Here is a 22,004-nt window from a genome sequence, read left to right on the forward strand (position 1 = left end):
CTGGTCTGAGCTTGTTCTTGATAGAGGGAAATATTTTCAAAAATTGAAGTTCCATTGGTAATCCATGGATGCTACGTTCCCTGTTGATTCTTTGTACCGATTGGTAATCCATGGATGCTACGTTCCCTGTTGATTCTTTGTACAGTTCGTCCAGAATCTTGTGAGAATAACTTACGTACCCTCTCAATGCTTCTAGGCTTTCTACTTTGTGGTATATTAGGATCCTATATTTCGTAAATTAGTACCTTGGTGACTATCAATAGAATTTACATTTTGAAAGAGTAATTCTTAGTTAATGTAGGGAGTAAACATTGTCTGTTTCAAACTCTGTTATATTTGCTTGTTAGTTTCCTATGTCAAGCTCAAGTTTTTTCACTGTCAAGGTTATGTTTCCATCACTTAGACAGAAATTACATTAACATTTATTTCTTGTGCATTTGTGAGACACAATTATATTGTTAGTTGATGTACAGGTACAGGAGAATATATTTATTGAGTCCAATACATTAGTCAAATCGATTCAGATTTTCTTGGATGCTCTTAATGAGCTTCGCCTGTGCCACGTATTGGAAAGAACCAGGTCGTCTTCTGCTCTTCATAACCAGGAAAGATTAAAGGTACAGGTGTTAAATAAACTGTTTTTTGTATTATGCGTTATGCTTTTTGAGAATGGATAATCTGATGTTTGGGGTAACCATGGTGACACTGATGACACTGTTGTTCTTCTGTGCTTCTTAATGAACTGCTGGAAAGATGTAGAAACACAACTTGTTTTTTCTCCTCCTGAAGTTGTCGGAATTATTCGTAATAAGATATTGGCTACAATTGAAAAGGTCTTATCAATAAAATTTCCATTTAAAAACTTGTAAAGTGAAACCATGGTTTAATAATAAAGAAATTATTTGCATGCTGAAACTGAGGCCAAAGACATTGAGGATCATTATGCTATACAAATGTCAAAACAATTTAGGTGCCATGCTGAAAATATTCATTTGGAGTCGAAGTTATCATTAAATTACTTACACCACCTGTCCAAGACAAGAATAAAACAACATTTGGTATATCAAGTTTTCCACAAGAACTAATTTACTCAAAAAAATGCACAAACTGTTAAAACAAGCCAATTTGTTAATTGAGTATTTGGACTCTCTAGTGCATCATATTAATCCATATTAGTAAGTGGTCGAAATGGTCAATGCTAATAGCTACAACTTTTACATGAGATGGTTCTGCAAAATTTAGTAGTTCGACGCAAGTGTATTGCCATCCAAATTACCTTCATTGTGCTTTCAAGAATAATTTTAGATCTCTATTACATCGAAATACTATGTTGATTTCTTCGATTTTTACTGGTTTAAAATTGTATTTTTCCTGAATTTTTTATAGTAAAGAAGATGGATATTATCAATGACTTGTAGTTGAAGTGGTTCTTCTTATTATATTATTCAATGTCGTGGAGTCTGTCTTTGATAACCTAGCACAAATTTACACTTGTTGACTGATCTATATGAGCTGATCAATTATCAAAAGAGAAGAAACTACTAGGAGCTGTTATCTTTGTGGTCATTTCTTCTTATTCACAATCAGTAGTGCAATTATGTCAACAAGGTTGCTTAGTTGCGCTTGCAAATGTAGATTCGTATTTTGCGAGTTGTAATAAGTCATATGCATAAATGCGTTATTGTCCAGTTTTGACGTCGTGTGTATGTGCTAAATGGTTTCAAGTAACAGAAATAATCTAGCTTACTAGATTCAGTGGTTTAAACAGGGCACTAAGGCTTCTGGCTATGGGTCAAAATCACGTTCTACATCAGCAAAGGTGAAGGAACATCACTCAACTTCTGGACTGGTAATGTCGACATTGTCCTGGGAAAAGGTAGACATTTCTGCCTTCATCTTTCCATTTAATAGCTCTAAAATCTGTTCACTCCATTTGATTTTATATATTTAATATCATTGTTCTATATCTGATTTCTATATATAGTCATGATGAATGTACGGAAACTATAAGTTCACCTCTTTTAATGATTGGCAAAATATTATGAAAAATATAATCTCGTAGAGTACACCATATTGTCAGACATTTTAGATACCTTTCTCTTTTTATGTGATCATAATATACATTAGTCTATATTTTATGGGATGACGACACTTGGAATTTTATGTCATATATTCTGTATAAGAAATTTAGAAGCCTAGAAAATTAGGTAAACAGGGCAAAATCCCAAACCCACTGCATTTCATATTCTTCATTTCCTCAAGTTTTCATCAGTGGCATAAATAAATACAAGCCAGGTTTTCTTTCATGATTTTATCAGATTTGTTGGACTTTTTGGATATAGGATCGCAGAAGCTTGTGGTAGGTAGTACATTATCAAAATCTTCCTTTGATGCTGGAATGTGCTTCCAATTATCAATGCCGAATTTATTATTAAAGAAATTCTGATATGGTAACTCATTCTGGACAGCTTCTTCGCATGGCAAATGCAGTTAACCATGTAATCATTGTACCTAAAAAGGTGTTCCCACTTTCCAGGATGATAGTAACATTACATGAATTCACTGACCCATCTTTTAGAGTATAAACTTTTCACAAGGACAAATCTGTTAAGGTATAACCACATATAGGATAATAAAGTCACTCCCTAGCCTAAACCCAAGAGGGTGTAGTGAAACTGGTAACGAAACTTTAGTACAGGACATACAAATGTTGAATGCTTTTGTGATGTTATTTCAAATTGTTTTCAGTGAAATACATGGTTGTTGTCTCTGTCATTTTTTTTGCAGGGCCACTAATTTTCTCATTCTTGATGTGTTGTTTAGGTTTATTGGCTTTCTGTTGATTATCTTCTAGTTGCGCAGTCAGCAATTGTGAGTTCATATATCACTCTCTTTCTCATGCATTCGAATTATCAGAGATTACTGTTTTCTTCCATCTGTATCCTCTTTTGTTTAACTTATTATGTATACAGGATTGTGGCTCCTACTTTACTGCTGTGCTTTACGTGGAGCACTGGTGTGAGGAACACTTTGGTAGCCTCACATTGGGTAGCCCAGATTTCTCTCATCATGAAACAGTATGCTTACGCAACTTGAGTATTTATTATGTTGGAGAAATGATTGCACACATTTCTCTTCTCCGTCACACAATATAAAATGCCGTCTCTGTGTGTTCGAGTTACTTAATTTTCTTCTTAAATGTCAGCTTCCACGCCACATTGGAATACTTGCCTCAGCATTCACGCAAATCAATGAGCCTGATAGTCTCTATGGGATTATTCAATCTCACAAGGTCAGTTGAAGATGTATAAATGAAAGTAGATTATAAAATTGATTCCTAGCCACATGTTCACGAGTTCACTCAAAATCATTACTTCTTATTGAAAAGAGAGTGTTAGATACTCATTGCAAAAATATATTAGGATGCAAGTAAAGATAAATGGTGTTTAGGGTAATTAAGGGGGCTATTGAAAATGTTTCTTTGTCTTTATCCTGACTAATAAAATGCTTATCCAAAAAAAAAAAAAAAGAAAGAAATAAAGAAAGAAAAATCTTGGGCATGTAAGATATTAATGTATTTTGATAATTCTAGGAATCTGATTGGTAATCATTTTGTTCGTATATTCCTATTAATTAGCTGTTAGATTAATCATCTATGTTTTGTTATAGGACAATTGTATTGAAGCTAGAAATAGTCCTAGAAATACAGCCTTATTAGGCAAAAATTGTGTGTGAATATGTTTACACTTATAATTTAATGAACACGTGAGAACTAGTTTTTGCCATTAGGTGTTACATCATAAAAGAATGTCTAGGAGAATTCCACACAATTCTCAATTGATGAGTTTATGATAGCAGAGCAGTAAATCGAAAGTAGTTTTCCGCTAATTAACCTTTGTGGTTGAAATTTTAGGGAGAATAATGTCAACTTGCCTACTCAATCAACTATTACTTTATTCAGAAATGCTAGTATGTTACACTCAAATTTCTTATAAAATAGGGGCGTAGTTGCTAAATGGAAAATTCTATTAGTTTTTTATTGGAGGGGAGATACAGATTCGGGAACCCTTGAGCTCAATTGTGGAAACAATCCTTAACCAAGTGGGACAAGGAGAAAAGGTGAAATTTCTCTAACTTAAAACTTTATAATGGATAGAAAATGTTTAAAATACAAGAAAATCACCCAACAGTACTTGACCAAGCAAGGCAAGGTCAACTGGTGAAAATATCACTTGAGGGCATGTTTCATGTAGATTTATTGTGAATAAATTTTGTGAAAATTGGTTTTTTTTAAGAGAACACGTGGTTTAAAAATATGGAAAAGTTACGAGTCAAAGTGCAAAATTATTTTTATTGAAAGAATGTGAAGTTGAAAGTGAATTTGGAAAGAAATGATTTTTAAGAATCCGTACCTAGAGGGGCTAAAACTATATTATGGAAAGAAAATATTTTAAATATAAGAAAATCAATGAAAATAAATTACAATCTATTTTCAGTTTTGCGCCTAATATAAGTGCATATTTTGTTATCTTTCTGATTCCACTTCCATCACAATCTCAATAACTCTAGCATTTTTACTTTTTTTTTTGAAAGGTAATCTCAATAACTCTAGCTTGAAAACCTTTATTACATCAGTTTGGTCTGGTATGCCACATGCCTTTAGATGCGGTGTAGTATCCATTTTTTGTTTCCACCCCCATTAAATGTTACTATTACCATTGCTACTACTACTATTACAGTCTTTGCTGCATGTTAATAATAAATCATTGAATTTTTATGATTATCATGTTTTCACCTTGGTTCATCACAAGATTCATTATATACGTATCGGTTTAATTCTTATAAGTAGTCCGAATCCTCAAATTTTAGCTCTTTTAACCTCACCTTGCTTAATTTTTAGCTTTTCAAACCAGCTCATATAGTTATGCACTATGCGATCATGACGTTGTCCTCCACTTCAATATCAAACTATTGAAACACCCTAAATTATCAAGGAGTAGTGAAGGTGCTACACTTTTAAAAGCTCATTACTTCTTAGAATGTATATGATGAACTACCTTATCTAAAAGATCGAGACATTAGAACGGGGACATATTTATTCATTTTGATAGTCTTAAACACCCTTGATGTGCCTGCCATATTCCTCTCTTATCGAAGACCTGACACTTACACAATTTTCATAAATGGGTGGTAGCAAGAGTTGATTTCGGGACCTTTGCATGCTTTTCTATCACAAGATAATTGTGAATTGTTTCGATTAATTTCTGTGAACTGTGAATACATATTTATATAATAACAGAGATTAGGGAGGAAAAAATTGAAATACAGTTTATACCATTCATTCTTCATAACAAACGGAAAGTCAGTGGTCCAATTATGTACACGTTTCTAGGAAGGAAAAAGCAAAGATCAAGAAAACAATACTCAGTAGATAGAATTCTGGCCGAGGCGATTTCTGCCTTTGACTTTTTTCAATATGTGATTCACATAATTCTTGAGATGTCACGCAATATATCACGAAAGTTGTGTGGGTAGATTTTGATACCGTTTTGTCCCCTATTCATTCTGCAGCTGACCTCTCAGATTATCACTTATGAACACGAGGGAAATTGGAGTAAGGCACTTGAGTACTATGATTTGCAAGTACGCTCAGAGCCAATGGTTCAAACTAGTAGTTCCACTAATTCTGCTCTAGAGAATTCCCTACAAGCTGCTCATCCATCCTCGTCCAGAATCGAAGATGAGATAGTGCACAAGAAACCCTATAAAGGACTGATTAGATCTTTACAGCAAATTGGCTGCACTCATGTGTTGGATGTGTATTGCCAAGGATTGACTTCTCAGAAAGGCCAGTTTCAACGTGATCTAGAATTTACTGAGCTGCAGGTTTGGTGATATGTTTATTTTCTTTTAGCTGATGGAAAGTAATTTGATTATGTCGTGTCTTTCTCACCTGTGATGCTTGTTTCATATTGATGCTTTGCTTTGTTGGCTTCCCCGTTGTGGTTTTTTCCTTCATGTGCAGTACGAAGCTGCCTGGCGTGCAGGAAACTGGGATTTTTCTCTACTTTCTTCAAGTTCTGATGTATCAGTTTCATATCAACACAGTAAGGGACATCGTTTCAATAAAAATTTACACAGGTAATCTCCTTAGATCTTGAATAGTTTGATTGAGCATTTGCTTGAAAACTGCCATCATAAACTAGCGAACACAGAGAAAAATTGCACAAACTTGATATCTGTCTGTTAAAATCAATGTGGACATTCTGCTTGCTGCAATGCAGCTGTTTAAGAGCACTACAAGAAGGAGAATTTGATGAATTTCATAAAGAATTGAAAGATTCAAAGCAGGTTAGTTTCTGCTCGGCACATCTCTTACATTTGATCTGAGTTTTACTTGGCGAAAAATATCTATGGGTTATTTCTCTCAGGATCTTTTGCTATCTCTCTGCCATGCAAGTAAGGAGAGTACTGAGTACATATACTCAACGGTAGTTAAACTTCAGGTACTTTCCTAGCGATCACTTCCCCTGAATTTAGTCTCTTGCAATCTCACGCATGTTTTTGTGATTGGAAATTTAAAATCTTGTTAGAACTCCTTTTTAATTATATATTTAGATAATGTGCCCATAACACTGAAAACCCAAATTATATTTCAATATGAGATTGAAATTGGAGTTTGGTTTTCTATGTGTGCTTATGGAAAATTACCTCAAACAGAATTATTGAAAGATTATTGCAAATGAGATATTAAACTTTTATCAACATTTTATTTTTCATTTGGATGCCAGATTTTTTATCATCTTGGAAAGGCATGGGATTTACGTTGGAGTTCGTCATGTGAAAATATGGATACTTCTTCTGAGAGACAGAAATTGTTATCCGAACCTGTTGTCCCCACTGTGGACCAGGTATTTGTTGACTCTCTTTCATTGTACATATCGCTGTCTTCTGATGAGAAACTTGTAGTATCACCATTCGATATGTCTAGTGGCTTCTACGGAGAAGGAGATGTCCTTGTAGTGGAGTATAATCTGGGATTATCCTTGACAGAAATATCTGTTTCGTATGTAATCAATGCTAGAGAGTTAGTACAGGAATAAAATTGCTTATGCGTATTTGCTAATTTACATTCCATGTTAGTAAAGTCAAAATTCTCTAGGTATTTGTTGTCCCCTCCATGGACCAGGTATTTGTTGAACTCTCTTTCATTGTACATGTCACTATCTTCTGATGAGCAACTTGTAGCATCACCATTCGATCTGTCTAAAGGCTTCAATTTTCTGGACAAGGTAATGTCCTTGTAGTGGAGTATAATCTGGGATTATTCTTGACAGAAATCTCCGTTTCGCATGTAATCAATGCTAGAGAGTTAGTACAGGAATAAAATTGCTTACGCTATTTGCTAATTTTCATTCCATGTTAGTAAAGTCAATATTCTCTAGGTATTTGTTGTCCGAACCTGTTGCCCCTCCGTGGACCAGGTATTTGTTGAACTCTCTTTCATCGTACACGTCACTATCTTCTGATGAGCAACTTGTAGTATCACCATTCGATGTGTCTAATGGCTTCTATTTCCCAGAGAAGGTAATGTTCTTGTAGTGGTGTATAATCTGGGATTATTCTTGACAGAAATCTCTGTTTCGTATGTAATCAATGTTAGAGAGTTAGTACAGGAATAAAATTGCTTACGCATATTTGCTAATTTACATTCCATGTTAGTAAAGTCAAAATTCTCTAGGTTACTGATCAATTTGTGTCCGCGTCGGCGTTTCCTTGTTTGTAAGGAACTCTTTTAATTATCAGTGATAATGAAAAAAGGTTGAGTTGAAAATCAAATCAAGTATGTACAGTACATAAGAAATGTTATAATTCTTAATGAAGTCTTTCAAAATGGAGGGATTACATTCCTTCTATGTCTATCCCGCACAAAAGATGGCATATGACTTGGAGTATAGGACCCAAAGATATCTTCTTAATAAATAACGAACTTTAAAGTAAATATATGTCCATAAATGGGTTTATATGATAGTGATAATTAGTCTGCAGTCTACACAAGGAAGCTATATTTTCACACATCTTGATGTTTCTCAAACTATGAAGGAATTGGATTTTATTCCTTATGTTTTACGATATTTATTATTTAGGATAAGAGGCAATAACACTCTGCTTTCTAAAATTCCATACACAATTATATCTTAAAGGAGAAGCTGTATATATTTGACATTCAATTAAAATGGTACTTTCCTGTTGAGAGATTTATGTTTTCTTGAGTTTCTGGAGGTAAATTTCCATAAGATCAGAAGGTAAATTCTGTAGAAATGTTAAGAGAGGCAAGCATATGCTATATTATGGGAACAAATGTTGGTCTATACTAAGAAACAAGATATGTGTAAATCAAATATTGCTGAGACAAGAAGATAGAATCAGAAATAAGGGTGTAAACTATTTGGTTGAAGTCATACCCAGTTGGGGTATGTTGCTGGAAAACGAACTGTCAATGGTAAAAGTAGAGAATGTGATTCAACCTAAAATGACATGGAATGTAAGTAAAAGGGTTGAGCCCTTTGGCTTAACTTTGGAGGCGTCCTTGATACCGTAGCAATCCCAAAGTATTGAACAAAGAGTTTGAGTTGAGCTTCTTGCTGATGGAAAGAAGTTGATATACATAAATAGTTCAATATCATGAAGTTAATCTTTCTTGAAATCTACCATGTCACATCAAGGAGCATGCTTCTTCTCTTTTTGTTTCAATCCTGATGGAATATGTTTCCACGTGATTTGCTTTTAATAACCATTTTCTGCTTGGAATTTTTAATTGCTAGAAACTTGTGAAACATTTGCTAAATGTAAATCAACTTCAATGTGCTACACTAAAACTATGATATTATCCTAAAAAGTATTGTTGAACCACTTGATCTAAATAATTAAGTTGTTAAAGAGGGCCACGTGTATATAATTTAAATTTTACTCATGGGTTCATTTTTCCCATTAAAGCTTTACGAGTACACAATTTCTTATAAATGGGTGGCGACGAAATTTGAATCTAGGGCCTTTGTTTGCTTTAATACCATGTTGAACTACTTGTTCTAAAAGTTTAAGCCGTTGAGAGGCTACAATTATATTATTTAATTCGTATCTTCAAGAAAGATTGATTGTAGAAAGTTTTTTGAATCTGTCCCTACCTTACCTACATGTTTTATGATGTTATATTCTGGACAAGTATACCACCCAGATCAAGTTATAAACCAGTATCGATGAGGAATAAATGTTGAAATAGTTTATCATCTATATTGATTCATTTAAACATCTGCAAATGTAGTTGCAATGGCTGCACAACGATTGGAACTTCATTTTAAAACGAGCAGAGTTACATATGAATTTGTTGGAACCATTCATAGCATTTAGAAGAGTCTTACTTCAGATTATGAATTGTATGGTCAGTACAGTGAATCATCTCTTGGAATCTGCATCAGTCCTTCGTAAGGTATTCTCTTGAAAATTAATCTTGCTAAAGGAATCTAGACTAGACCCAATAAGAAAGTTACTTGATTTTTCATCAACAGGGCTCCAATTTTTCACATGCGGCTGCAACTTTACACAAATTCAAGTTCCTTTGCTCTGATATGGCAGGAGAATATTCTAATTTGTATTGGCTTGGAAGGGTATGGACTCTCTTCCCTCTTTGATAATGCATGAAATATGTAATCCTTTTTCATTTTTGTGCCTCTTATACTTGGAAACTGTAGCGATAATTTACATGTGTGTGTGTGTGTGTGTGTGTAGGTAGGTATATATGTATATTTCTAGCCTTGCATCAAGTAGATATTCATGCAATACAGGTGCATAGATTTTGTTTAAACTATGATGCTACCTGCCATTTAGGTAGTTAAATGCAGTTCGATGAACAAATACTTGCGTGATATTTCATATTCTCAAACACTTCTATTTATTGCCATTATTCACGCCCTTATCCAATCATAATCTTTATAGGATGCTTTTTGATATCGACCTATGTTGTTCAGACTTGGGTATGGTTTTGATATGCGATTAGGATGTGTGTGGGGCATGTGAGTTCTCAAATTAAGGACACTGGATTTATCTCAAAAAGGTGTATTGATGTTGGACATGAGTATAGAGCCACTTCATTGATTAGGGAAGGAGTTTGATTTTGAAATCTTGTCAAAGTACAAGTTAGGGAAGGATTGAAGATGAAATTTTAATAAATAAATTGTCACATCTCCGAAAGCTTAATTTAAATAAGATGAGTAATGAGCAGCTTATGAGCAAGCAAAGTTTTCTATTCATGTCTCATTGTCATATCCATTTATAAACACTATGAACATATTAGACCATCAATAAAAGAAAAATAATAATCTTAGTGAGGAGCATATTAAAGACAATTTAAATTGTTTTGAGAAGGGAAATATAACTAAAAAGATGTCAAACGAAAATACATAGTGTTTTGTAGATTTTAGTTTTGGATTTGTACTTGGAATTGTTCTAGGTGTTTCATATGGTTGGGCACGAACATTGGATCATTTCGGAGATGGATATGGCATAGTAAAAGAAGTGTTGAGTAACGTAGTTATCCTGTTCAGCATATGACGTTGCAATTTATTCGTCCTTTTCTGTGGGGTGTGTTTCTAGTTTTTGTCCATAGCAGTAAAAATTGGTCTCGAGGCTCCATATACATCTCTGACTCGCTCACTCTCTATCTACGTGTATATCCATGTGTCTACTTTCAATTTTATGCTGATTTCTTTTAAATATAAGCTAACAATGCCATGCTTCTTTTCATGTACAAGCTTGAAGAAGCTAAGCTCCTACGCGCTCAAGGTCAGCATGACATGGCTATCAACCTTGCTGATTATATTTCACAAAATCAACAATTGAAGGAAGGTGCATCAGATGTATTTCGCTTAGTTGGAAAGTGGCTGGCTGAAACTCGATCAAGCAAGTTAGTTCTACATCACAATGATCAAGATTACATATGCAGTAGCATTGCTCAAAGCTGTCTTCAGTGGATATTAGTTCTTTCTAAATCTCTGGGATGTATAACTAAACTAACGTATTATGATTTTTTGATATTAAGGAGACAAGACATTAAAGAAACATGACTTTAATTGAGCGTTTTTAAGAGTTAAAATCTATTACTGTGATGTAGGGAGCAATATCTAACTTGAAAGGGTGAAAGCAAAAAAGTGCTCTCGCCCAAGCCGTTAGCTTACGTACTGTCCGCTTCGGGTGGGCCTTGCGCCCACTTACCCCTCACGGCTTTCTATCGAGTCCCCCAGGATTCGAACTCATGACCTTTACATAAGAGAAATTTAAGTTGAATCCCGTTGTATTCCATACCACTCTGTCGTTCATCGTGGACTAGCATAGCTGACTATCGTGCATAAAACCAATACTGTTTGGAACTTAACTTCTAGAGCTCCATCTCTAAGAATAAAAACCTTCTTGTAAAAGGGGAAGCACTCTCAATTTAGGCAATCGATAAAGGAGTTTTACTCGACCGAAGATAAAGAGGTTCTGAACTAGCATCCATATCAATCACGTCACAAACAACATCATCCTTATAATACTTCCCAATAGAAATAGGAACATGACATATGGCATTTACCTGTACTGTTGGGCCCTTATTGTCATTCACCCGTATCGGCTCCAACCTTCCTTGCTAATTCTGACCTTTAGGTACATGCCAACTCTTTGACAAAAGGCGCTTTCAATATCATGGAATAGTGAATTGGTGATTCTCTCTGATAAGCTGTTTATTTGAAACGCACAGCTTAGGGTTTTAATACAATAGTAGTATTGTGTAATCATAGTTCTTTGTTTCCCGGCTCTTATCCCTCGTTCAATGATGATCTTCATTATATATTCTAGGATAAAGCTTTCTACAGGATGTTCCTTTCCTCGTAGAGTTCCCAGCCTACCGGATTCAACTTAAGTCTCTCTTATGTAGAGGTCATGAGTTCGAATCTTGGGGAACGCGATAGAAAGCCGTGAGAGGTAAGTGGGCGCAAGGCCCATCCGAAGCAGACAGTACGTAAGCTAACGGCTTGGGCGAGAGGTCCGGGTCGTTACAACCTCTACATAAGAGAGACTCAAGTTGAATCCTGGTACCAGAATTCAACTTAAGTCTCTCTTATGTAGAGGTTGCCCAATTAATACCAAGATTCAAATTAAGTCTCTCTTATGTAGAGGTCAAGAGTTCGATTATTGGGGGACGCGAAGAAAGCCGTGAGGGATAAATGGGCGCAAAGCCCACCCAAAGCGGACAGTACGTATTCAACTTAAGTCTCTCTTATGTAGAGGTCAAGAGTTTGAATCTTGGGGGACACGAGGAAAGCCGTGAGGGGTAAGTGGGCACAAGGCCCGCCCAAAGCGGACAGTACGTAAGCTAACGGTTTGGGCGAGAGGTCCGGATCGTTACAAAAAAAAGTGTCCCCCAGGATTCGAAATCATGATCTCTACATAAGAGAGATTTAAGTTGAATCCTGGTACCAATTATAAGCTAACGGACAGTACGTAAGCTAACGACTTGGGCGAGAGGTCCGGGTCGTTACAGGTAGCTAGTGTGATGTAATTCATGAACTAACTAGGTCAAGATCTTGAAGTGCAAACGTATCTTACCCTCTTCAATCATTGTATAATGTAATCAACCGTTTTGCTACTTGTTAAGCATAATTTGTTGAACACATAGTTATCTTTCTCTGTATATGTGTGGGTAGTTATCTTTCTCTGTATATGTGTGGGTGCACTTGTATATGATTTATGTTTTCCTTTTTCTGAACTAATATATCACTGTTAACTGTGTGATGGTCCTGCAGCTCTAGGACTATATTAGAAAAATACCTGAAGCACGCAGTCAGCATAGCTGAGGATCACAAGACTGTAGACAAGTTGTCTATGGCAAAACGAAGCCAAATGCATTTCCATCTTGCTCATTATGCAGATGCTCTATTTCGTAGTTCTGAAGAGAGACTTAACTCGAATGAATGGCAAGTAACAATGCGATTGCGGAAACACAAGGTATGTTTCCGATAAGATGATTTTAGAAAGAGGAAAAACTTCATGAGATTGAGCTGAACAGTTTTGAAGAAAGGAGTTGTAAAGATTATTTGGTAATAACATTTTATTACATCTATTGACGTGTAGACAAAGGAGCTAGAAGCTCTATTCAAACGAGTCAAGAGTTCATCGAAGGCAAGTCCTCAACTTCTAGTCTCTTTCAGAGTAATTCAGATAAAATAATCACCATCAGTTAAGGATACATCAAGGGATATATTTCTCCTAAAATATTTATTCTTTATATGGATTTTAGGGAGACAAAACTGACTATTCATTGAAAATTCTAGAGCTGCAAAAGCAACTTGCAATGTACAAAGAAGAAGCTGAGAAATTACAGGTGAGTTCAAGTAAGATGATTCTAGAGTTTTAAATTGTCACAAGTTTTATGCTCATAAATAAGATAATTTTATGTTGCCATATTTTTGTTATATCCTGGAAGAGTGACATTTTGGTTATGTTAAACAATGTGAATATATTATGTATCAAGGTTAGAGAGCATTGAACATGTTTGTTGGGCTTTGGGAAGCTGTAATGACTGGATGTTGATGTCAATCAAAATCATGAAATCGTGTCTTTCTAGGTCCTCTGATTTGTCAGATACTCCATACTTTAAGCTTTTGTTCAGAAAAGATTTATGATGTCAGCATCCTACATTCCACTTTGGACAGATTGTTGTCAACTGGTGGGATTATGTGTTACACGTGATTGTTTAATTCATAACTTTCATCAACTCATTTTAGGCTATTCCTAGATCAGTGTTGAAGCTTATTGTGTTTCATTTAACTGCTATTTTATCTTATTATTTTACTCATAAATTTGGTTGTCCTCAGGAAGACACAGACAACTTTCTATGTACAGCGCTAGAGGGGTACAAGCAGTGTTTGATCATAGGCGATAAGTATGATGTCCGAGTGGTATATACTTGTGTCTTGTTTCTTTGTTGAGAAAAACAATAGCTGAATGTTATTGTGATATAGTTCAATGTCGGATCATCATCTGAATATCATTTGGCAATTAATTTTGAATGCTCCTGAAATTCTACATAATCGGAAATCCTGGCATTTGCACGGGTATGTGACCAGTGACATATGCATCGCATCTCCTGCTTGACTGACCCGGAGGAAACTTTTTAACTTTGCTTGCTTATGTATGTTTCACATGCATTTTCATATGTTCTACTAGCTACTTTGTGTAATAGGACGTAGCTTCCAAATAGAGTTATCCTTCATTAAATGCTATTATTGGGATGTTTCATTCTTTCTATTACTTCAGAGGTTCTTAATTTAAATATTAACAATACTAGATACTGATTAAATGCCTCGTTAACTTTCAGGTATTTCGGCTTGTTTCCCTATGGTTCAATCTTTCATCTAGACAAATTGTTGTAGATGGCATGCTTGGCACAATCAGGGAGGTATGTAGTGTTAGTATGTAAACAACCTTATGTTATTTCTTAGTTTTTGCCTTTTAATGGAATGTGTTGTAAAACATGCTAAATGCCCATTGTTGACCTCTTGATTGAAGATATTGTAGAAATCTCGAGGATATGATAGTATCTTAACTGCCATAATTAATATTTATATTTAGGAAAATTGTAATCGTTGAATGATTCTTGGAGGTTTAGGTCAATTTAGGATTTAGGAAATAATTCTTTTTCCCGTAATATTTTCTTTCCTTATTTTTAACTCTTCCCGTGTACTAGTAAAGGGGACACCCGATTGTAGTGCATATATGAAAAAATATAGAGAATTTTCTCTTTTTTCAATTCTCCATACTTTCATGGTATCAGAGCCAAATCGTGGCTCAACCTAATGGCAGAAATTGTCGACACCAGTAAGGAGTCAATGACCTCCGAGTCATACGATGGTGAAACAGAGACAATTCCCTCTGTGGGTTTGGAAGGAATCGATAATTCATCTTTCCAACTCACCATAGAAAAGCTAAACGGAAATTTTTTTTAGAGAATGGGCCCAATCCATCAAACTGATAATAGATGGGAAAGGAAAATTGGAATACCTGACCGGAGAAGTGAAGAAGCCAACCTGAACTGAAATTACCCACTCGCAAAGGTGGAATTCAGAAAACTCCTTGGTGACTGCATGGCTCGTGAATTCTATGATACCTTCCATCAGAAAATCCTATCTCTTCTTGCCAACCGCAAAGGACGTTTGGGATGCAGTAGGAGAGACCTACTCCGATTCAGAGAACGCGTCTCAGATTTTTGAAATCAAAACGAAATTGTGGCAAATCAAACAAGGAGATAGGGAAGTAGTTGATTACTACATGGAGATGGTGGCTTTGTGGCAGGAATTGGATTTAAGCACTGAAGAGGAATGGGCGTGTTTGGCCGACTGCGCGCGCTACCGAAAAAAATTGGAGAGTGAGAGGGTCTATGAATTTCTTGCTGGACTAAACAGTGACCTAGATGATGTCAGAGGAAGAATTCTTGCCCGTTGCCCCTTACCATCGACGCGTCTTCTTGAAGGTCCGTCGAGAAGAAAATCGGCGAAGCGTAATGTTGGGGAGAGAGAAAAATGGACGGGCCGAATTGGGAGTCTCGGCCTTAATGTTAAAAGAAACTGGGCCTCACAAGTTTGGGCTAGAAAACATGGGCCTCTCTTCCAAAATTGGACCAAGTGGAGTTTTTAATGGTGGACTTGCTGGAAATTCAAAAAATGGGCCGGCTGAATATTTAGGATTATATTCAAAAGGGCGATTTAATGGGCCGAGCCCAAAGCAACAAAAGAGACGACCCTGGTGTGTGCCTTGCCATAAGCCAGGACACAAAGAAGATACCTGTTGGGATTTACATGGAAAATCGGTTGATTGAAAGCCAAGGCAGAATAATAGAAATCGAGGATACCAAGCTTTAGTAGACTAGCAAACTAAAAACCCCTCATCAAGCAGTGCATTCAATTCTGAACAGATAGAACAACTTTACAAAAAATTTTCTAGCCTTCTAGCATCCGACCAATCTTCCTCAAATGGACCTTCAAGCTCATTGCCTCATCGAGGTAATTTTTTAAAGGCCTTAAATGTCACCTCTCAATTGAAAACTCCTTGGATCATTTATTCTGGGGCATCATACCAAATGACGGGTTCTCACCAACTTTTTTCTTCATATTCACCCTCTGCGAGAAATTTCAAAGTTAAAATTGCAGATGGTTCCCTCTCGTCTGTTGTCGAAAAAGGGAGTATTCGCATCTCTGACTCCATCACTTTAGAATCCGTCCTTCATGTTCCAAATTTAGCCTATAATCTATTATCTATTAGCCAATTAACAAAGAACTTGAGCTGCTCGGCTAAATTTTTTCCTCCGTAGTCTTTTTCAGGACTTATCATCGGGGAAGACGATTGGCAGTGTTGAGTGTGATGGGATCTACTACTTTGACTAGGTTAATTTGAGTAAGCAACATCGAATTGTCGTTTGTGATTCTGCATCTATTTCTAGTAATAGTGAAATGTTGTTATGGCATTTTAGAATGGGACACCCCAATTTTCAATATTTGAAACATGTATTTCCTTCTATTTTCCTAAATAAAAGGCACGTCAATTTTCAATGTGAATTTTGTGAACTTGCTAAACATCAAAGGACATCATTCCCAAAATCTACGTATAAACCATCGAAGCCATTCACAATGATCCATAGTGATGTATGGGGTCCCTCACGTATACCTGATTGAACTAATACAAAATGGTTTGTCACGTTCATTGACGACCACACTCGACTTTGTTGGGTGTATCTCTTAAAAGAAAAATTCGATGTTCGAGCTGTGTTTATCAATTTCCACTCCATGATATTGACCCAATTTGAAACACCTATTCAAATTCTGCGCACTGATAATGGCACAGAATACTTCAACAAAAATTTGGAAGATTTCCTTTGAACACATGGAATAATTCATCAAAGCTCCTGTGTTAAAACACCCCAACAAAACGGGGGATTGCTGAATGAAAAAATAGGCACCTTCTATAGGTTGCTCGAGCCCTAATGTTTACTACAAATATGCTAAAAAGATTGTGGGGTGATGCGATCTTAATCGCCACCTACCTGATCAATCGAATGCCTAGTCGTACTTTAAACCTTGACTTGCCACTTACAAAATTCCAATAATTCTTTCCAAGCTCTCGACTTGGTTCAAATCTATCACTCAAAGTGTTTGGTTGTACCACCTTCGTCCACTTTCCCAGCAATCAAAGAAATAAACTTGATCTTCGAGCAATCAAATGTGTCTTTATCGGATACTCTCCAACTCAAAAAGGATACAAATGTTATGACCCTTCTACACGGAGAGTCATTGTGAGTCTTGATGTCACATTTTTTGAAAACACTCCATATTTCCAGAAAACCTCTCTTTAGGGGGAGGATCATGGTGAAGATCAGTACCTAAATCTAGATCTTATCTTACTATCTAGTTCTTCTATGTCATTAACAAGTGACAACTTGAATTCAGGGGGAGATGCAGAAAAACAATGAAACAATGAAATACTTGTCCACTCAAGGAGATCAAAAGCAATGCATGAGAACCCCACACCTAAAGCACCAAGAGAGTCGAAACCAATGATAGCTCTAGAATTTCATGACACCACAAAAGTACCTGAATCATCAGATATCAACCTTCCCATCGCTCTTAGAGAACATCCCCGATCATGAACTCTTCATCCTACCTCAAAGTTCATGTCATTTAACACTTTTAAGTACAGAATTCCGTAGCTTCACTTCTCAACTTGACAGTACAAAAATTCCAAAGAATATTCAGGAAGCTTTGAAAATTCCAAAGTGGAAAGAAGCGGTAATGGAGGAAATGCTAGCATTGGAAAAAAAAAACTTGGGAAGTAGTGGACCTGCCTAAAGGAAAAAGACCAGTTGGATGCAAATGGGTCTTCAACTTAAAATATAAAATTGATGGGACAATAGAAAGGTATAAGGCTCGACTGGTTGCGAAGGGATACACACAAACGTATGATATTGATTACACAGAGACATTTGCACCAGTGGCTAAATTAAATACTGTTCGAGTACTACTGTCATTGGCAACAAACCTAGATTGGCCTCTCCAGCAACTGGATATTAAGAATGCATTTCTAAATGGAGAATTGGAAGAAGAGGTTTACATGACATTATCTCTGGGTTTTTGCAAGGTAAATGAGGAGAATCGAGTTTTTAAACTCAAGAAGTCACCATATGGTCTTAAACAGCTACCTAGGGCAAGGTTTGATAGATTTGCAAAGGAATTAAAAGAGGCAAGGATACCAACAAGGGCAGTCAGATCACACTATGTTCCTCAAAAAGTTCAATGATGGGACTAAAACAATTTTAATTGTATATGTTGACAACATAATCTTGACAGGTGACAACATAATAGAAATGGAGAAACTAAAGAAGAGTAGCAGCCGAATTCGAAGTAAAAGATCTAGGACAAATGTGATACTTCTTGGGAATGGAAGTAGCAAGGTCACATCTGTATCTCACAAAGAAAATATGTACTTGATCTTCTTATAGAGACAAGAATGCTTGGATGTAAGCCAAGTGATACACCTATTGATGCGGAAAAAGGATCGAGAATGTTGGGAATTCTGTAGACATAGATATCAACGACTGGTAGGTAAATTGATCTACTTGTCACACACTAAACCTGATATTGCATTTACAGTTAGTGTGGTAAATCAACATATGCATGCTCCGAAGGAAGTTCATCTAGAAGCAGTCTACAAGATACTCAGATATCTCAAGGGTTCCATCAAAAAATGACTATATTTCAAGAAAGGTGAGAGAAAAGAAATAGAAATCTTCACGGACGCAGATTGGGCAGGTTCAACGAAGGATCGAAAGTCAACTATAGGATATTGCACCTTTGTATGGGAAAATCAAGTAATATGGAGAAGAAAGAAGCAAAATGTAGTAGCTAGAAGTAGTGCTGAAACCGAGTTTAGAGCAGTAGCACAAGGAATATGTGAGGGGCTGTTGTTGAAGAAACTCCTATAAGGGCTACATGTTACAATAAAATTTCCAGTCAAACTTTACTGTGATAAGAAAGCTACCATTAACATTTCTCTCAACCCAATCCAACATGATCAAACTAAAAATGTAGAGGTGGACAGATATTTTATTAAAGAAAAGGTAGAAAACGGAACTATTTGTATGACATATGTTCCCATATAGGAACAAACAGCAGACATCTTCACCGAAGGACTACCTCAACAAAAATTTGATGACTTCATTCACAAGTTAGATATGATCAACATTTACAATGCAATTTGAGGGGGAGAGTTGAAATCTCGAGGATATGACATTATCTTAACTGCCATAATTAATATTTGTATTTAGGAAAATTGTAATTGTTGAATGATTCTTGGAGGTGATTAGGTCTATTTAGGATTTAGGAAATAATTCTTTTTCCCGTAATCTTTTCTTTCCTTATCTTTAACTCTTCCCGTGTACTATTAATGGGGACACCCGATTGTAGTGTATATATGAAAAAATATAGAGAATTTTCTCTTTTTTCAATTCTCTGTACTTTCAAATATGCATGTGTTACATTTTTTATTTTCATTTTGCAGGTGCAGTCTTACAAGTTTATACCATTGGTATACCAAATTGCTTCACGAATGGGTGGCACAAAAGATATCCTTGGACATAAAAGCTTCCAGGTTAAAGTTTGATGCTGTATTCTTTTTTCTTTTTTGCATTCTCTCTTAATTTTTTTTTCCCGCCCCCCCCCCCCCTTCTCTCATTACCTAAGATGCACCGATGACATGGTGGTGTTTTAACACGTGTCGGACACCGACACGTTGCCTATTCGTGTTGGGCATGTCCATATTTGCTTAAAAAAAGGAAAATAAAAAAGTAATCATGAAAGGTAGATCTTTTTGTTTGTGCACATCTCCGCACGATTTCAAGCTTTTTCTAGCAAGATTTCGATGGCAAGGTGACTTTTACGGGCGGGTCCCCAAACCCTTGTTTGGAGAAGTTGAAGTAGTTTCACAAACTGTAAAACAAGATTTGGGGCTGGAATTGGGGGCATGATTTTTTTAACAAATTTATTGATGGTTTTTATTTTTTTTATTTTTAGAATTAAAAATAGATCAACATTTCTGTAAACGGGTCAATTGGTGAAAAAATTTTAAGTTGGTCAAAAAGTTTTTTTTTCTCATTTTAAAAGTGGGTTAACCCTTTTAACAAGTAAAGTTACTATTTTAACCCCTCATAACTTACTCAAGAAGCTTCCAATTTGCACCCTTCATCCCATTTTGAAAATTGCATGTCCGCATCGGTATGTCAGTGTTAGCACTTCAATGAAAGTTGCATGTCCGTATTGGTGCATCATGGCTCATTACCACTATACAACTAAATTTCTTTACTTTTTTGCAGTTTGCTTTGGTATCTTTGGTGAAAAAGATGGCCATCAACCATCCTTATCATACAATATTTCAGGTATGGATGTGTGATACTCTCAAAAATTAAAAAAATTAATTACATGTTTAATAGTCAATCCCTAGATTTCTCATCTTTCCAATTGAGTAGTTGACTTCTGAACTTCACTTGCATGAGTTATTTACCAGTCATCTAGCGCTTAGAAATTTTGAAGCAAGGTGTAAAGCCTGTTGTCTATTTGGGATTTAATATATTCTTGCTGCATATCCTTTTTCCTCTGGTTGTTAGCTGCTTGCTTTGTCAAATGGTGATCGCATCAAGGACAAGCAGCGAAGTAGAAATTCATTTGTGGTGGATATGGATAAAAAGATTGCTGCAGAGAACCTTTTGAGAGAGCTATCTTCATACCATGGTGCTATTATCAGACAAGTAGAGATCTCATCAATCTGGTATTTCATGCATTGTATCTGTATCTGAGGTTCAATTCCTGACATCGAGTTTACTCTTTTTTGTGACTTAGATGATACAAATGGTGGAGATCTACATTAAACTTGCCGAACTGGAAACAAAGAGAGAGGTAACTAAGTGTTTAGTTTTAGTTCTTTGATATCTAGTTTTTGTCAGGATCTGTTATTGCAATCAGGAATATTTTGAACCATCGAATGTGTCATTTGAACAAATAACTGGAATATGTGAACAGGATACCAACAAAAAGGTTAATCTACCAAGAGAAATCCGCAGTGTTCGAGAACTTGAACTTGTAAGACTGTCTTTTCACTTTCTTTTGTAGTTGGATATGATTTTATGTGCATACGATCAATTTCAGTTGAACATCGTAAAATGCTATCACATTTTATTAGCTTGATGAGTAGCATCACAAAGGAGTACTGGTCCAACATTCAGATTTGAAATAGAAGCAAGGTTGTATAAGGCTGATTTCATATTGTTTCTCTGAGATTTATTTTTGCTTCTGCTTTTTGAAAAGCAATAATTTCTACTAAACTTCAGTTACTTTCGCTTCATGCCATAACTTTGAATTTCGTAAAACATCTGACAAAATTTTTTTCTTGTTGTCAGGTGCTTAGTCACTTCTTATTTTCGTTTTGTGTGTTGCACTTTTATAATGCCATATTTAGAATATATGTGGCTTATTTTAGTTGTTTAAAACACAAACGGTTACTTTTTGTTTCACCGCCTTCATATTTTCAAGCTGGAAAAATTATTCACTTTCTCGTGCTTATTTATTTTTGTTTTTAACAATCAAATAATTAGGAGTGAGCATTATAGCTGGAGTCGAACCTCCTGAATCGAAATCGAACGCTCAGGTCAGGTTCCAAAAAAAAATAAAATAAAATTAGGAACCAGAACTTGGAACTTTGAACTGATTAGGTCCGAGTTGATTTTGGTTCTTGAGCCGGAATTGTGGGTACTCAACTCCGGTATCGAATTTGCTATTTTTTTTAAAAAATTGTTATAATTAATTTACCCTGCCTTAATGACTCAGCCTAACAAATAGCACATTTGCAATTTTCAAGTAGCATGTACCCTAATA

At 35.8% G+C, this 22,004-nt stretch overlaps 1 protein-coding gene across 7 annotated transcripts in view; it reads left to right on the plus strand.

The window, feature by feature from the left end:
• LOC111368111 (serine/threonine-protein kinase ATM) overlaps positions 1-22,004 on the plus strand; it is a 75,489-nt gene that overhangs the window by 40,285 nt on the left and 13,200 nt on the right. For all 7 annotated transcript variants that reach the window (XR_002697952.1, XM_022989326.1, XM_022989324.1 and 4 more), the window contains 23 exons: positions 474-617; positions 1,769-1,876; positions 2,824-2,871; positions 2,973-3,077; positions 3,206-3,292; positions 5,572-5,886; positions 6,026-6,141; positions 6,285-6,351; positions 6,432-6,506; positions 6,792-6,911; positions 9,323-9,487; positions 9,567-9,665; positions 10,809-10,960; positions 12,837-13,038; positions 13,165-13,212; positions 13,331-13,414; positions 13,908-13,991; positions 14,411-14,491; positions 19,639-19,728; positions 20,450-20,512; positions 20,741-20,881; positions 20,973-21,029; positions 21,153-21,212. Coding sequence is in view for 6 of the 7 variants with exons in the window: in XM_022989326.1 (XP_022845094.1) it covers positions 474-617; positions 1,769-1,876; positions 2,824-2,871; positions 2,973-3,077; positions 3,206-3,292; positions 5,572-5,886; positions 6,026-6,141; positions 6,285-6,351; positions 6,432-6,506; positions 6,792-6,911; positions 9,323-9,487; positions 9,567-9,665; positions 10,809-10,960; positions 12,837-13,038; positions 13,165-13,212; positions 13,331-13,414; positions 13,908-13,991; positions 14,411-14,491; positions 19,639-19,728; positions 20,450-20,512; positions 20,741-20,881; positions 20,973-21,029; positions 21,153-21,212 (2,511 nt within the window). In the remaining variant the exon portion in view is untranslated. The remainder of the gene's footprint in view (positions 1-473; positions 618-1,768; positions 1,877-2,823; positions 2,872-2,972; positions 3,078-3,205; positions 3,293-5,571; positions 5,887-6,025; positions 6,142-6,284; positions 6,352-6,431; positions 6,507-6,791; positions 6,912-9,322; positions 9,488-9,566; positions 9,666-10,808; positions 10,961-12,836; positions 13,039-13,164; positions 13,213-13,330; positions 13,415-13,907; positions 13,992-14,410; positions 14,492-19,638; positions 19,729-20,449; positions 20,513-20,740; positions 20,882-20,972; positions 21,030-21,152; positions 21,213-22,004) is intronic.

This window comes from Olea europaea, chromosome 18 (genome assembly GCF_002742605.1).
Source record: "Olea europaea var. sylvestris chromosome 18, O_europaea_v1, whole genome shotgun sequence".
Classification (NCBI taxonomy): Eukaryota; Viridiplantae; Streptophyta; class Magnoliopsida; order Lamiales; family Oleaceae; genus Olea; species Olea europaea.